The sequence below is a fragment of the Dermochelys coriacea genome, chromosome 24, assembly GCF_009764565.3.
Source record: "Dermochelys coriacea isolate rDerCor1 chromosome 24, rDerCor1.pri.v4, whole genome shotgun sequence".
NCBI lineage: Eukaryota > Metazoa > Chordata > Testudines > Dermochelyidae > Dermochelys > Dermochelys coriacea.
Genome location: NC_050091.1, coordinates 2,845,350 through 2,860,145, shown reverse-complemented (window position 1 = coordinate 2,860,145; position 14,796 = coordinate 2,845,350). Strand labels below are relative to the sequence as shown.

General features: G+C 48.8%; 2 protein-coding genes across 7 annotated transcripts in view; one reads left to right on the top strand and one right to left on the bottom strand.

The window, feature by feature from the left end:
* NCSTN (nicastrin) overlaps positions 1-8,124 on the bottom strand; it is a 29,721-nt gene extending 21,597 nt beyond the window's left edge. For 2 of the 6 annotated variants that reach the window (XM_043502178.1, XM_043502180.1), the window contains exons 1-6: positions 7,817-8,020; positions 5,998-6,036; positions 5,621-5,725; positions 3,144-3,267; positions 2,117-2,235; positions 828-973 (exon numbers count right to left, since the gene is read on the bottom strand). In XM_043502178.1, the coding sequence (XP_043358113.1) occupies positions 828-973; positions 2,117-2,235; positions 3,144-3,267; positions 5,621-5,725; positions 5,998-6,036; positions 7,817-7,991 (708 nt within the window). In that variant the 5' untranslated portion in view covers positions 7,992-8,020. Of the gene's footprint in view, positions 1-827; positions 974-2,116; positions 2,236-3,143; positions 3,268-5,620; positions 5,726-5,997; positions 6,037-7,816 lie in introns of all 6 variants that reach the window. The other 4 variants (XM_043502181.1, XM_043502182.1, XM_038382731.2 and 1 more) reach the window with 3 other exon arrangements.
* Positions 8,044-14,796, top strand: part of COPA (COPI coat complex subunit alpha) — a 32,622-nt gene continuing 25,869 nt past the window's right edge. The window contains exons 1-6 of the mRNA XM_038382718.2: positions 8,044-8,176; positions 9,022-9,135; positions 9,659-9,732; positions 10,111-10,191; positions 11,026-11,102; positions 12,447-12,556. Of these exons, the coding sequence (XP_038238646.1) occupies positions 8,137-8,176; positions 9,022-9,135; positions 9,659-9,732; positions 10,111-10,191; positions 11,026-11,102; positions 12,447-12,556 (496 nt within the window). The 5' untranslated portion in view covers positions 8,044-8,136. The remainder of the gene's footprint in view (positions 8,177-9,021; positions 9,136-9,658; positions 9,733-10,110; positions 10,192-11,025; positions 11,103-12,446; positions 12,557-14,796) is intronic.

Here is a 14,796-nt window from a genome sequence, read left to right as displayed (position 1 = left end):
GGTGGGTAAGTATCAGACCCCTACTCTCCCCTTTACAGATGGGTACACAAGCACAGAATAGATTTTAAACCAAGACTCCCCTATCAGATGAAGACTCTTAACTGGTTCCAAATTTTAACCTTACATGCAAATGGCCTGTTTCCCCTAACCTACCTGCAAAATTTTACTAATTTGGGAAGTTGGCAGCTCAGATGAGCATAAGTTAGTGTGGAAGGAAGTATTTCCCTACCGAAGTGGCAAGACTCCCCTCTGCATGTGTTAAGGCAGGGGTGGGCAAACTACGGCCCGGGGGCCACATCCGGCCCTTCAGATGTATTAATCCAGCCCTTGAGCTCCCATCGAGGAGTGGGGTCCAGGGCTTGCCCCACTCCGCACGTGCCATTGCTCTGCGCGACTCCCAGAAGCAGCAGCATGTCCCCCCTCTGGCTCCTATGCAGCCCCTGCCCCATGCACTGCCCCTACAGCCCAGCCAGTGGGAGCTGCAGGGGTGGCGCCTGTGGACAGGGCAGTGCACAGAGCTGCCTGGCCGCACAGGAGCCAGAGCGGGGACATGCCGTTGCTTCCAGGAGCTGCTTGAGGTAATCACTGCCCGGAGTCTGCACCCCTAGCCCTGATCCCCCTCCTGCCCTCTGAGCCCTTTGGTCCCAGCCCAGAGCACCCTCCTGCACCCCCAAACCCTCATCCCCAGCCCTACCTCAGAGCCCTCACCCCCTCCCACACCCCAACCCCCAATTTGGAGAGCATTCAGGGCCCGCCATACAATTTCCATACCCAGATGTGGCCCTTGGGCCAAAAAGTTTGCCCACCCCTGTGTTAAGGTATAGTACCTGCTTAATAACTTGAGTCTCGTTGGCGTCTTCAAGTAGAAAGATGGGGAAATTGAAATCCTCGTAAGCAAGCCCATTCCCGAGAGGATTCCACATAGTCCAGTTGCAATGAGCATACTGAGGGCCGTAATCATTGGAATAGACACCTGTGGGCATGGAGAAACGGGCAGGTCAAATCATTGAGGGAACAGCGCAAAGCGTTGGAAAGGCAGGGCCCGCTGAGCAAACTGCAGCAGGAACAGAGAGACCACCACCACAGGCTAAGAAACCAGACGTAAAACCAACAGAGAGATGGATTCAGTTGCCACATGTAGGGAAAACAGAAGAGAGAGAGCACTGCCACGTGAAGAGAATGAGAGATAGGCACATGCAAAGCCATCATGTGCCAAGAGGTTGGCAGAAGCACATAATGAGCATTTATCACATGCTGAGAGAGTGGGAGATGCATATAGAGAAATATTGTTCTTTGAAAGAGAGATACTCACACCATTTTCTGGGCTCTATCATGTGCTGGAAGCACCTCGAAGCATTTATAAAGTGCCAGTCATTGTAACACCTACGTGCTGTGTGAACAGCGGAAGGTGATGGTATGACAAATGCCAACAGACCAAACTCACCTTGTGTGTTTCTACAGCACCTTTCATTGCAAGCCATCCCAAAGTTGCTGTACAATCTATACATAGTATAGCAATCACTTCACCCACCACCAACCTGCAGCCACCTCTGAGGTGGAACACAGCAGTGGGTTAGCAGCACACAGTGGTGGGTTAGAGCAGACAGTGAATACCCATTGAAGTGAATACCCAAATGAGCCTGCAGGGGGAACATAGGGAGGTAGAATGGAATTAAAAGGGCTGGAATTTGGCCAGGACACTGGGATTGAACGTGCAATACTACAAAGAGAGCCACAAGACCTTTTAATGACCATAGGTGGTCAAAATGAGTTTTATACCTCATCTGAAAGAGGAACTTGCAGAGAGACCAGGTCAGTCTGCCTGACACAAGGAAGAAACCCCTTAGTGAATCTCTAAGATTACCTTCTAGAGCACCTCATATGTTCCTTTGAAGGTCTCCCATTTGCATACTGACCCCAACCCTTGTGAAATCTGACAAGATTCCAGCACAAACTGGTTACACCTACAGAATGTTAATGAGCCTAAATTATAAAGCAATAATTCACACACAATCCCAGAGCAAGCGTAAAGCTACAGGTTGTCAGTCTTTTGCAAAACACTTCCTACTCTGATCACCCGCTCCTGAGCCAAACTAAGGGTTTAATGTTTCCTTACCAAACCCATCATTTGGGCATTTTAAGCCAGGGGAGAATCCTTGTGCAGGGCTGGGTTTGGAGATAGCCACAGCCAGCCCAGAAATTCGTGAGGATCCCTTCAGCTGCAGCATCAGCTCCCTGGAACAAAGAGAGAATGTGGATGAAACAGCCCCCCAGATTCCCTGGCAATCTTACAACAGGGAAAGATTTAGGCCAGGGGTTCTCAAACTTTATTGCACTGAGACCCTCTTCTGACGAAAAAAAATTACTACACGACTCCAGGAGGGGGGACCGAAGCCTGAGCCCCACCACCCCAAGTGCTTCAGCCCCAGGAGGGGGGCCTGTAACCTGAGCCTCGCCACCCAGGGCTGATGCCCTCAGGCTTCAGCTTTGGCCCCGGGCAGTGGGGCTTGGGCTTTGACTTCAACCCCGGGCTCCAGCAAGTCTAATGCCAGCCCTGGTGACCCCATTAAAAAGGGGTCACGACTCACTTTGGGGTCCCAACCTACAGTTTGAGAACCACTGATTTAGGCCAAGCAGCAGTAAAAGTGTCACAAACCAAAAAACCATTCCATAAGCTGTACCACACCCCTGTGAGATAGTTATTTGCATTTTATAGATAGGGAAACAGACACAGTCATTAGGAGAGCCAGGAGAGAACCCAGGAATCCTGCTCCAACTACTAAGCCGTCTGTTGAGACACTGACGGGTACAGGTACCAGTGTACATAAAGAACACTCATTCTAGTTTTCCAATTTACTTTTCTAAAAGAAGGCACAAGGGTCTGGTTTTCAGTGGTGTTCTGCAGCTTACAAAGGGTGCTTCAGAGGCACAGCACTGCCAAAAAAACAGGCCTTTGGGGACCAATTCCCAAGCACCCATCTCAAGTGAATTCAGAATTCCAGATTTGGCTGCTCAAACAGGCACAGGCGCTTGTCTTGAGTGCCCAAATGGCAAATGTGGTCACTGAATGTAGGGCCCTTGCGTTTGCAATTTGGGCTCACGCTGCCTCGGCAGAGAAGAGGTGATTAACAGTAGCTCCTTACCTGGTGAAAAGCGCCCCCTCTAGCAGTACCATGTACGGGGGATGAGGTCCATCAGTGAGCACCCATTTCAGGTCCTGGTCCTTCTCCACCACATGGATTACTCCTGTGTCTCCATTCATGGAAGCTGCAGAGAGAAAGACAGAATGCTCCATGGTTCACCAAAATCCATTTCCCTCACAGCTGTACACTTTCTGGGCACTTCAGTGAAAGAAAGATCAACATATGGGATTAGACGGAAGGAGCGACTGACTTGCACAGTTCAACTAAGAGATGACAACAACTAAAAAACACAGCCGTCTTTTAGATGAATCAGGCTGAAAGAGTTGTTTAAGAGAATCATAATAATCACCTGCCCTTTTAAAACAGATTTTATCTAAAGATTTTGAAGTACTTTAGGTATATCAATGAATTAAACATCACCTGCCTCTTGGGGGAAGAGGGAGGATGTTAAGTGTGAACCTTACTGTATACAGGGGAAATGAGGCACAGAGATGGAAGTACAAGGAGGAAACAGGAGATGCCAGCCACCAGCAAATAGGGAATGTCCAGAAGAGAAGGAAAGAAGGGAAGCATGTGCAGTGAGACAGGAAGGGTCCTAGCAGCAGAGAAGCCATGTGCAGGGGGAGAGCGGAGCAGGACAGATAGGGGAAGAAATCAAACGAGAAGCAAAAGAAAACAGCGGGCTTAACATTTACCAAAAGCACGTATTGCATCAGAGACAGCTAAAGATATATAGATGTGTCACAGGAGTATTATGGGATTGGGAAGGAGGTGCCCGTAAAACAATCTGTATTAAGAGGTGGCTCACATCGTTATATGAGAAAGTTGGAGCACCTGCTACACTAGAGTAGAAAGCCATATGCAGTTGTTCTGGCCTTTAACTGCTGCTGACAGGGTCCACGTTGGAACGTGGTTCACTCTGAGGACACATAATGAGACTGAACAAAATGCTGACTCACAGGAAACCCTTTCTGCACAGCATCTATAGCAGCGAAGGAACTTTATTAGATCTGTGCTCCTTCTCTGTCATCCCAACAACCTCAGTAGTGCAACAAACCAACAAAATTAAAAACAAACTAAAACCACAGCCCATGGAGAGTTTTACAATAATACTCTAAACAGAGGAAAGCACGTGAAAGGGAGGATGCCTAACTGATTACATACACCCTGGAACCAAAGACACGTGACTGGCCAACAGCATGTTAGCCATGTCGCCTTACTGAAGTAACTAAACATGCTGTGGTGTATCAGTAACTGTACAAAAATCAAGGAAATTGACACAAAAACTACATTACAGAAAACAATACAAAGAAATTTCACAATGAGAGGCCTACATTATAGAGGGACAGGTCAGTGCACACGGCTCCTTGGTTTTGGGAGGATATTAAGGAAACTTTTGAGCCCTGGTGAAATCTAACTATTTAAATAAGAGGAAATCTCCTACTATCCTCTCATGGATATTAAGTTAATTACATATGAATGCGATAGGACTTGGCACCAAGAAAGATCAAAGCAATTTTGGGCAGTGTTGCCAACTCTCACCATTTTATTGCAAGCCTTAATTTCATGATTTTAAGGCAACCTCAGGATTTCTGAAGTGCATGGGGTTGGGAATACCAGGGAGCAGTGAAGTGACAGCACATCTTGTATGGCTCTAGTGCAGGGGTGGGCAAACTTTTTGGCCCAAGGACACATCGCGGTTGCAAAACTGGATGGAGGGCCGGGTAGGGAAGGCTGCGTCTCCCCAAACAGCCTGGCCCCCACCCCCTATCCGCCCCTTCCCACTTCCCACCCCCTCAGAACCTCCAACCCCCCCCGTTCCTTGTCCCCTGACCACCCCCTCCTGGGACCCCCTGCCCCTAAATGCCCCCCGGGACCCCACTCTCTATCCAACACCCCCAGTCCCTGTCCCCTGACCCCTATACACACCCCCTGACAGCCCACCACGCCCGGGACTCCCACACCTATCCAACGCTCCCATTCCCCGTCCCCTGATCGCCCCCCCCCACATAACTTCCACCTGATCCAACCGCCTCCCGAGGGCCCCTGCCCCTTATCCAATCTCCCCACTCCCTGCCCCCTTACCATGATGCTCAGAGCGGCAGGAGCTTGCAGCCCTGCTGCCCAGCAGAAGTGGCGGGCCAAAGCACTGGCAGTGTAGCGAGGTGAGGCTGCGGGGATGGGGGGACAGCAGGGAAGGGGCCACAGACTAGTCTCCCTGCCGTGAGCTCAAGGGCTGGGCAGGATGGTCCCAAGGGCCAGATGTGGCCCGCGTGCCATAGTTTGCCCACCTCTGCTCTAGTGCGATCATACCTGGAATATACAGCTTCCATTTTTCGGCACTACATTACCGGAAAGACATTGATAAACTAAAAGTAGTTCAAGAAGCCACAAAAATGATGCGTGTTCTCTCAGTTAGAGAAAGAGAGGTGATTGCCTCTTCAACTTAAAGTAAAATAACAGTTCACAATACTTACACTGACAGCCTATTTGATGAGTGGCATTCAAAAGACGAACACACGGGGCAGTCTTGTTTAAGGGGATATAGATTTTCCTCTCTACAGAATTGCCCCAACAGAAACCTGAAGAGAAAGAAACAAAATTCAGGATAAATAAGAGGTCGCACTTGATTCTGTAACAGGAACAAATTCAATTTCATCTAGGTCTTGTTGCCTTCTGGGTGAAAATTAAAGGCACTTGACTAAAGTAATTCCTAGACTCTCTGCTAAATACCAACTGAATAATTCACTTCCCTGTAAATTCCCTTGCAGTTTTAACGGAAGTATTCTTCATTTCTTATCACTCCCACCGAGGCATAGCGTTGATATGCGCTGTTTAAAAAGCTATCACATACCTAAGGTAAAGAGGCTGCTTTTCAGCTGTGGGTGGAGTTCTGTAAAGTTTGGATGAAAGATGCTATATGCAACATGAACCAATTTAGAAACGCAGCAGAATAAAGAAGTCAATTCTCAGTTCTGTGGTCCAACAATCATCCCTGAACCAACAGTTAAAATGAGGGCAGACTGATCTTCGTGGTCCATACACAGGATCAGGAATGTGTGGGTTCTAATCCCAGCTCTGATACACACTCAATAAGAGACCTCATGCAAGGCCACATCACTTCTGCATGCCTCGGTCTCCCTGTCTGAAAAACACGTGCAATAGTAACTTTTCTTACAGGAGGGCTGTGAGGATCAATGTTTGCATAACATTTTCGAAGATACTAAGCGCTAAGTATGGACTGTGATTTTTATTATAGCAACAACAATCCTTAGCTCTTACATAGCACTTTCCAAAGGTCAATATCATTATTCCCATTTTCCTGATGGGGAAACTGAGGTGAGAGGGGCAAAGTGACCTGCTCCAGGCCACCTGCAGGCAAGGGCAGAACCGGGAATAGAATCCCAGTCCAGTACTCTATCCAGTAAGCATCTCAACACATCTATGCGGCTTTGCTATTTACTCAGTCTTTTACCTGGGTATTCCTAATTCTGGGTAAGGGACAGAACTGATGATCAGCATCACTTTTAGTGGATACAGAAATGGTGTATTGTCTTTGCAATTTGCACAAACATTAGAGATTTGGTAATAATGCCACACATAAGCATAAGATACCCTATTTCATTATTTTCTATTTACTGCCATATTTCAGAGTGAAATTTAATACAAAACATGCTATCCAAAAAATCCCCAAAGTCTCCCCAATTAAACGATTAGGATTATTTCCACAACACTGGAATCTAGCATTTCAAAATAGAATTGATCGACTTTAACGTGCACGCTAAGCGAATGCAGTGAGGCAGAAGGCCGCGCGTGGAAGGAAGGATGATATCTGATAGAAGCTCCCACAGTCGCTGTTCTTTTTACCCAAACAAAAAGCCAGCCACAAAACGCTAGTGTGGGTTCAGCATCGTCGTACCAGCAAACAGCTCAGTAATGCCCGTCACCGCACACAGGGTGCCCACCCCGCACCTTTTAGCGCCAGGCCTCGGGGAGCTCTCAGCCAGTGGGAAGAAATGCCAGCACAACTAAGCTGTGCAGCAACACATTCCCAGTCTGCCAGGACAGGAGCATCACCAGCCTGCTGCTGACTTAACCTTCCCCCATCAAGAGAGAAACTTGTTTAGCCGCAGTCCTTCTACAGATGCTATCTGCACCCCCGCGGCCCCCCATCAGGCCAAGCCCTGCCAGCCCTGGACAGACCCTACCACGGGCTTGAGGGCCTCCGGCCTCGACCGAGCCGCCACCATCCCCTACGAGGGCTGTATCAATCCTGCGCTCCTCTGCCCCCCGTCCAGCCACCGCCCCCCCCGGCTCCCGGGGAGGGACCTCCCCAGCCGCCGCCGCCGCCCCCCCCGGCTCCCGGGGAGGAACCTCCCCAGCCGCCGCCGCCCCCCCCCCGGCTCCCGGCGAGGAACCTCCCCAGCCGCCGCCGCCCCCCCCCCGGCTCCCGGCGAGGAACCTCCCCAGCCGCCGCCGCCCCCCCCCCCGGCTCCCGGCGAGGAACCTCCCCAGCCGCCGCCGCCCCCCCCCCGGCTCCCGGGGAGGAACCTCCCCAGCCGCCGCCGCCCCCCCCCCGGCTCCCGGCGAGGAACCTCCCCAGCCGCCGCCGCCCCCCCCCCGGCTCCCGGGGAGGGGCCCCGCCGCCGCCCCCCAGGGAGAGCGAGTCTCACCGCAGCCCAGCACGCAGAAGAGGAGCCCACGGCACAGGGTCTCCACTCCCCGGCCCCCTCGCTCCGCGGCTCCCATGCTCCAGCCGGCCCCGGCCGCCATCTTCTCCGCGGCTTCCGCTTCCTGCTCGGGGCCCGGTGGGCGGGGGGGGGTCCCTCGGCGCGTGCGCGCGCACATCCGGAAGCGCCTCTCTGGCCTGAGGCGGCCTCCCGCTCTATGGTCCCGGGCGGAAGCGGAAGCGGAAGCGGGGCGGTTCCGGGGCCGACGTGGAGGCTCGCGGCTGAGGGGCGAGTCCGGGCGGCGGGTCGGAGCCGGCGGCGCGATGCTGACTAAGTTCGAGACCAAGTCGGCCCGGGTGAAAGGTACCGGGGCCCTCCGGCCCAGCCGCCCCCCCATCACCGCCCCTCCCCCACCCCCTTTCCTGCCTCTTGCTCTGCCCCCCCCCCGTGCCCCAGTCTCACCCTTGGCACCTCCCCTCCCCCCGGCCCAGCGTCTAACCCGGGGTTATGGGGCTGTAGTCACTGGACCCCCCCCAAGTAAATAATTGCTCCCCCCCCCCCCGTGTTGGGTTGGGAAGAGCCCTCCTTTAAATGCTGGCCTGAGTTATTCTTCTAGTTTGCTAGAGACGCTCCTATTGTAGCCTCTGGCTTTGTGGCTGTTGTCAAAAAGTCTTAATTACACCCCCCCCCCGCCCCCCGCCCCCCGCGGCCAAAGACAGAAGTTGCCACGCTGTGGTCAATTTATTCATCCAGGGTTAGACGCTACCGAACGTTTGTTTTCTTAAAAAAAAGCCGTTCGTTGCGTCTGAGCCTAGAGCAGCCTGCACGGCCCTTGGGGACCCGGGCTAAGGTTTCTGAAATGGCTAGTAGTTTTGTGCCTCGCATGGGGCCGAGTATCAGAGGGGCAGCCGTGTCAGTCTGTATCCGCAAAACCACGAGGAATCCGATGGCACCTTGAAGAGTTCAGATGCAACTGAAGAAGTGGGGGTTTTTTTTGTTTTTGTTTTTTGTTTTTAACCCACGAAAGCGTATGCCCAAATAAATCTGTTAGTCTTTAAGGTGCTAATAGTTTCGGGTATCCAACTTCTGGCATCTTAAAAAGGCCTTCTTTTTGGAAAATGCTGACCTCTTTCACTTCTTCTGTGTCTTCAGGGATTGAATTTAGCTGAAAACTTGACCGCTGTGCTTCTCTGCGTCTCTCTGTTTAGGGCTCAGCTTTCACCCGAAGCGACCCTGGATCCTAACGAGTTTGCACAATGGAGTGATCCAACTGTGGGATTACCGGATGTGCACCCTTATTGACAAATTTGATGAGCATGATGGTGAGTAAGTTTGGAGTCTGAAAGAGTCAAAAGCAGAGGGCTCGTTGCAGAAAATGGCATATCCTTGAGTGGAGGAAGGATGGGATTTTGGCTGAAGCACTGGATTGAGCCGCAAGAGGTCTGACTTCAGGTCCTAACAGTGCCACAGACTCCATGTGTGATCATGGGCAAACGGCTTACTTCTTGAACATGCTTTTCCAGCTGTAAAATAGGGGAAATACTTCACAGAGCTGTTATTATCATAACTTCATTATTGTGAAAGAGGCGTCCGATGTTATGGTGCTGTAGCTTTATAACCTCACAGAAGAGAACTTTTTGTGCATTGGCCTGGGGGGAATGTTGTCTCAGAAAGTTGTATTTAACCTCCAAGTGTCACGTTGAGACAATTTATCAGTTTAAAATGGCATGTGACCTGATAGAATTGTTCTGCTGTGAATGGAGCGGCCTGTTCTGGCTGTCAGTTTGGCTTCATATACAGCTATTAGCTGGCTCCCTGTGTTTCACTTGCCTTTTCCCCCTGCAGGACCGGTCCGAGGTATTGATTTCCACAAACAGCAGCCACTCTTTGTCTCTGGAGGTGATGACTACAAAATAAAGGTAGATCAACTCTTCCTTCCACCTTCCATCCCCCCAAAAAGCGTTGGTGGGCAAAGGAAGATGGGGAATTTGACAAAGATGTATAAGGAATGTGTGTTAATTTAGTTTTCTGTGGAGGGTGCGGAAACAGTGAGTGGATAGAGATGGAAAAGGGAAATGTAGAATTCAGGAGTTTTCTCTTTCTGAGGGCGGTAGGAGTAATTAAATGCAGCCTGACAATTTCTGATGAGATCTATGGCTGGCCTCACCCAGATTTGTAATGTAAATGGGAGAGACCAGCTTGGGGATGAGTAAAAACCTCATGTGCTAAATGAGATGGCAGAAGAGAGCTGGACAGAGTTTGGCAGGTCCCTCTCACTGGCCTTCTGTCTCATTCAGGTCTGGAATTACAAGCTGCGCCGCTGTCTTTTCACGCTACTCGGGCACCTGGATTACATTCGCACCACCTTCTTCCACCATGTGAGTCTCCCCGCTGTGAAACTTCACTGATATACACCTCACCGCATTGCTTTATAGGAATCTCTGTGGCTTCCCTGTGTAGGACTCTTTCCTGCAGACATACAGTGGACAAAATGGGCTGGGTGCTATACAAATCTAGGAACGCCTGATTTCTGCCCCAAAGATCTTATAATATGAAATCATTCATGGAGACATTTGGTACCTCCAATTGCAGAGCTCACTGGAAGCTTCTTTTCTCCCTCCATTGGCGTTTGGAGCACAGATGGGGCTATGTGTCTCGTTCTTTCTGCTGGCTAACTTCTCGCTCTTGCTGTCTTAAATAGTATAAGTGATTCTTACCCAGAACAATCAGAATACGTTTTTCAGTGGAAGAGCAGCAGCAACATGCACAAGCACACATCAGTCCTGTAGATGCTAGTACACATCTTGACACCCTCAGGAAAACAGTCTTTGAAGGCAGTTTAGTCCATCAACTTTCTTCTCTGTGAGTGATGGGTTATGATCTTTTCCCTGGTAATCCCCTCTGTTGCCCATCTATGCTGAAGCTCTGTATGTGTGCAAAGCAAGGTGTGGCAGAGCCCTGCAGGACACTAGCAGAAATAATCAGTGCTGTATCGAGTGCACTACGTAGGACCAAATATACCATCACTTTCTGTACCCTCTTTTTTCTTATGTGGGAAATGATTGATTCTACAGTAGAGCTGTAATTCTGGGACATCTGATCCAATGAACTAGAAATCCTATGGTTATCTCTGGCTGTGTGCAAACCATTTGGAGGGAAACATGAGGGTTGAGAATGTTGTTTCAGATATTAATTATTAAATGTTTTTTTAGGAATACCCCTGGATCCTGAGTGCTTCTGATGATCAGACGATCCGGGTTTGGAACTGGCAGTCCAGAACCTGTGTTTGGTAAAAACTACTGGTGCTATAGAAATAATAACTAGGGAAACATGAGTTTTATTGAACCTTAGACATGAACAGAGGATTAAAATATTCTGAACTCTGTATCTTTCAATAAAACATGTTAAAATTTCAAAGAAAAATTTAAAAATTCTTTTTCCAACAATTTTAGAAAAAAATTATTCTTTTTTATTAAACTGGCTCTAGAAATGAGGTAGAAATAACTTCTGAAGTCCCATCTACTTCATTCTTCTTGCCAGTGCAGGGTTATATCCTCCTCTGTAGTTTCCAATTATGAAATAACCCTAGCAATAGAGTTTTTCTCCATTCCTTCCTTAGAGAGAGCTCTAGGTAATCTCTAGCAAATGGTGTTAAAGTGCTGTTTTTAAAAAGCTTAGGTTTCTCTGTTCCCTTTTTATCTGCTTCGTTTCAGGAGCTGGGCTATTTTTAAGTAGCATTCCCAAGTAAACAAAAGTTATTTTAGGATTAAATGCGCTAGATTGCGGAGCCACGCATGCAAAATCTGAGATAAACAGTTAAGTATCCCATGAAAACTCCACTCAAGAGTTTCTCTTAAGACTCCTCCTCCAAAGGCACCTTTGAACTTTGGTTGTGCTTACTGCTTATGTGTTCCAAGAATTAATGTAGGGTTGGTGTGGCTTTCATAAATTGCATTGTACCTGGTTATGTGTCAGAGATATGTGGGCTGTGTGCAGTGGAAGGGATGAGTTTTGACAAGAAGAATTTGAGGAGGGTTTTTGAAATGGCTTCTCTGCTCGTTTTCTTCCTTTTGTTGGTTCACTTTGGTGGGCTGTGCAATCTGGCAAACTAAACTATCTTCAAAAGATTTAGTGTCGGGATTTCCCAGGTTTTTTAGTAACTGTGTATCAGTTTTCAGAGTAGCAGCCGTGTTAGTCTGTATTCGCAAAAAGAAAAGGAGTACTTGTGGCACCTTAGAGACTAACAAATTTATTAGAGCATAAGCTTTCGTGAGCTGTAGCTCACGAAAGCTTATGCTCTAATAAATTTGTTAGTCTCTAAGGTGCCACAAGTACTCCTTTTCTTTTTGTGTATCAGTGTTGATAGTTATTCATTTGGATAGCTATTGACATCAATATATATTATCCCTTGTATGCTCCCCTACAAAGTGATGTTTCCTATTTATTCCTCCCTCTCTGTCCTGCTGAGTTGCCTTCCTTCTCCATACTCCCCAATATTCTCCTCTCATGGCTTTGCTCCTTACCAACCTCCCCAACTTCCCTACTAGATTCAGCTGTGAAATGTTGGTACAGATCAGACTGTGCATTGCTGCCTGCTTGATTGAAATGGTGTCTTCTGTCCTCTTTCTTGCAGCGTGCTGACAGGACACAACCACTATGTGATGTGCTCCCAGTTCCATCCCTCTGAGGACCTGGTGGTGTCTGCCAGCTTGGATCAGACTGTGCGCGTTTGGGATATTTCTGGTGAGCTGCCCAAGTCGAGGGGGTATCTAGCAACAAAGCCCAGTTCAAAACTGCAGTCGTTGAAAGCAAAGTGGGGAAAGAACTAGCCAGTTCAGATTGGGGGATGAAAAAAGGCAGCTGTTGAGTCTGAGCCACCCACAAAGAAAAGCCATCAGAGCATAACAGTTGTGTCCACTGATGGTGATTTATATCCCGCAGTCTCCCTTGGATGTCCCATTCGGATTCTCTAGGCTGTGCGGGAGATGAGTACTGCTACTGAGGAAGGAACACAACGCTGTCACTAGATCGGCTTTTTCTTTGTCATCAGGAAAGAGAAGCGGCAGGCTCAGTTTTGGGTTCTAAGGGACACCTTCATCCCTTGATAAAAATTGTTCCCAGAGTCAGCAATGTCCCGGAGATAAAGTGATGAATCATTCTCTCTCGGACAGCCCTGAAATGGCTTCTGTGTTGACTAAGGAGCAGAGGTGATTTTTTGCTGCCCCAGCTGTTGTTAAACAGCAAATGGAAGAAGAGATCATTAAGTACAGTGGCTACTACTCCACCAATAACCCTTTCACAAAGATGGGAATGTGGTCTAGAGGCAAGAGTAGGGAACTGGAAGTCAAGACTCCTGGTTACTATCCCTGGCTCCGCTGCTGACTCACCGTGGTCTGCACCTACAGTTATATCTGTTCTGCAGGGTGTATTGGGAGGGTTAATTAAGGACTGTTGGTAAAACACTGTAAGGCCCCCTAAGGAAAGGCTACGCTACATACAGAAGTTGAAGCGAATGCTAGAGATACAGATAAGTGACAAAAGGAGGGAAGGGAGGGTCTGGCCCTGTAACAGCACCAGCAGTGTTACTGCATTGTAAGGTGTTCTAGAACTCGAGTTGTGGCCCTTTACCCCACCTGCCACTTCCACCATTGTGGTTTTGACTGGGTGAGTTGCTCTGTTTGTAGTACACGCTCAGACGTGACCAGCTGTGTCGTCAATAGGAGCTGGGGACAGGCTCTCCGAATATTTAAAACCTGTCCCTCTTCTCTATTGCCAGCATGGGGAGCTTAACATCCATTCTCCCTGTAACCTCACTGCTGCATTCAGCCCACACACGCTCTCAGCAGAGTTCCTATAGCCAAATGGTTTTGGAGAGAGTACAGTTTTTTCCAGCTGATCTGTGATGAGGGGGTTTTAGAGACTCTGCTATAGATGCTGAATTATTGATTTAGTTGCCACTACATTTAATCATCACCTGGCTTAAATGCTAGTGGGAGAACAAACTGAGTGTGGGTGGGATTTTTGCAAGGTCACCCCTAATCTGAGTTATGTTCTTGGTTTAAGTAAAATGAATTGGTGGGTCTTGTTTCCTCTCCTAGTGGCAAATTGTCCAGAGACCTAATCACCGCACAGTTTTCACCCTTCTTAGCAGTTTCAGCAAAGAGGCCAAGGAATGTGTGGGCCATGAGACTGAACTCTCTCACTCCAGGGCAGTGTGGGGGATGCATTGCTTCTTGTTACCGATGATGTATTTATTCTGTGGATAGAGGCCTTCTGTCTCCATGGGTGTCAATTTAGCATCTTTCTCCAACACAGATTCACAAGTTAAAAATTGCGGGGTCCTTGTTCTGCCAATCTCCTGAGAGCGAGTGTCAATGTAGCCAGCGTGAGCTGGCTTCTAGTTGCTGTATCAAAATGCATGAAAAGCTGTGACATGACATAATGCAATTGCCATATATTGTGGAGTGAAGTCTCTTGCTCGTGACACTAACATTATTACAAAATAACCTCCTGTCTGTTCTGCTTCCCTGTTACCATTAACCCTGATGGAAGATTCTTCTCATTAACCTGCATGGGAAGATGCTTTTTTTTTTTGTCCTGTAAAATAAAACAGCTTTCCTTTAACCTCTCTTTCCCATCTCAAGAGCTAATGTCTGTTGCTTCTTGTGCTTTCAGGGCTTTGTTCAGTAGAGCTGGGTGATTAGTTTCCAAGCAGGGAGAGTCAGCCTGAGAGGTTTGGCTGGTAATCCAGCATCCTGCTATTGAGGAGATCTGGAACACAGGTTGTTGGGGGCTGGGAACATCAGAGGTGATGCTAAGAGTCCCAGATGGGGGCGCTGTGGGGCAGACTACGTTACTGCAAGGCCCCCTAGTGAGTATGTAGTGACAGCTGACAGACACTGCCCCATCACCCCCAGTACTGCACTATTTCAGCCACAGAGCTAATGCTGTGAGTGCTGATGGATTATAAGGGGAGGAAGGCT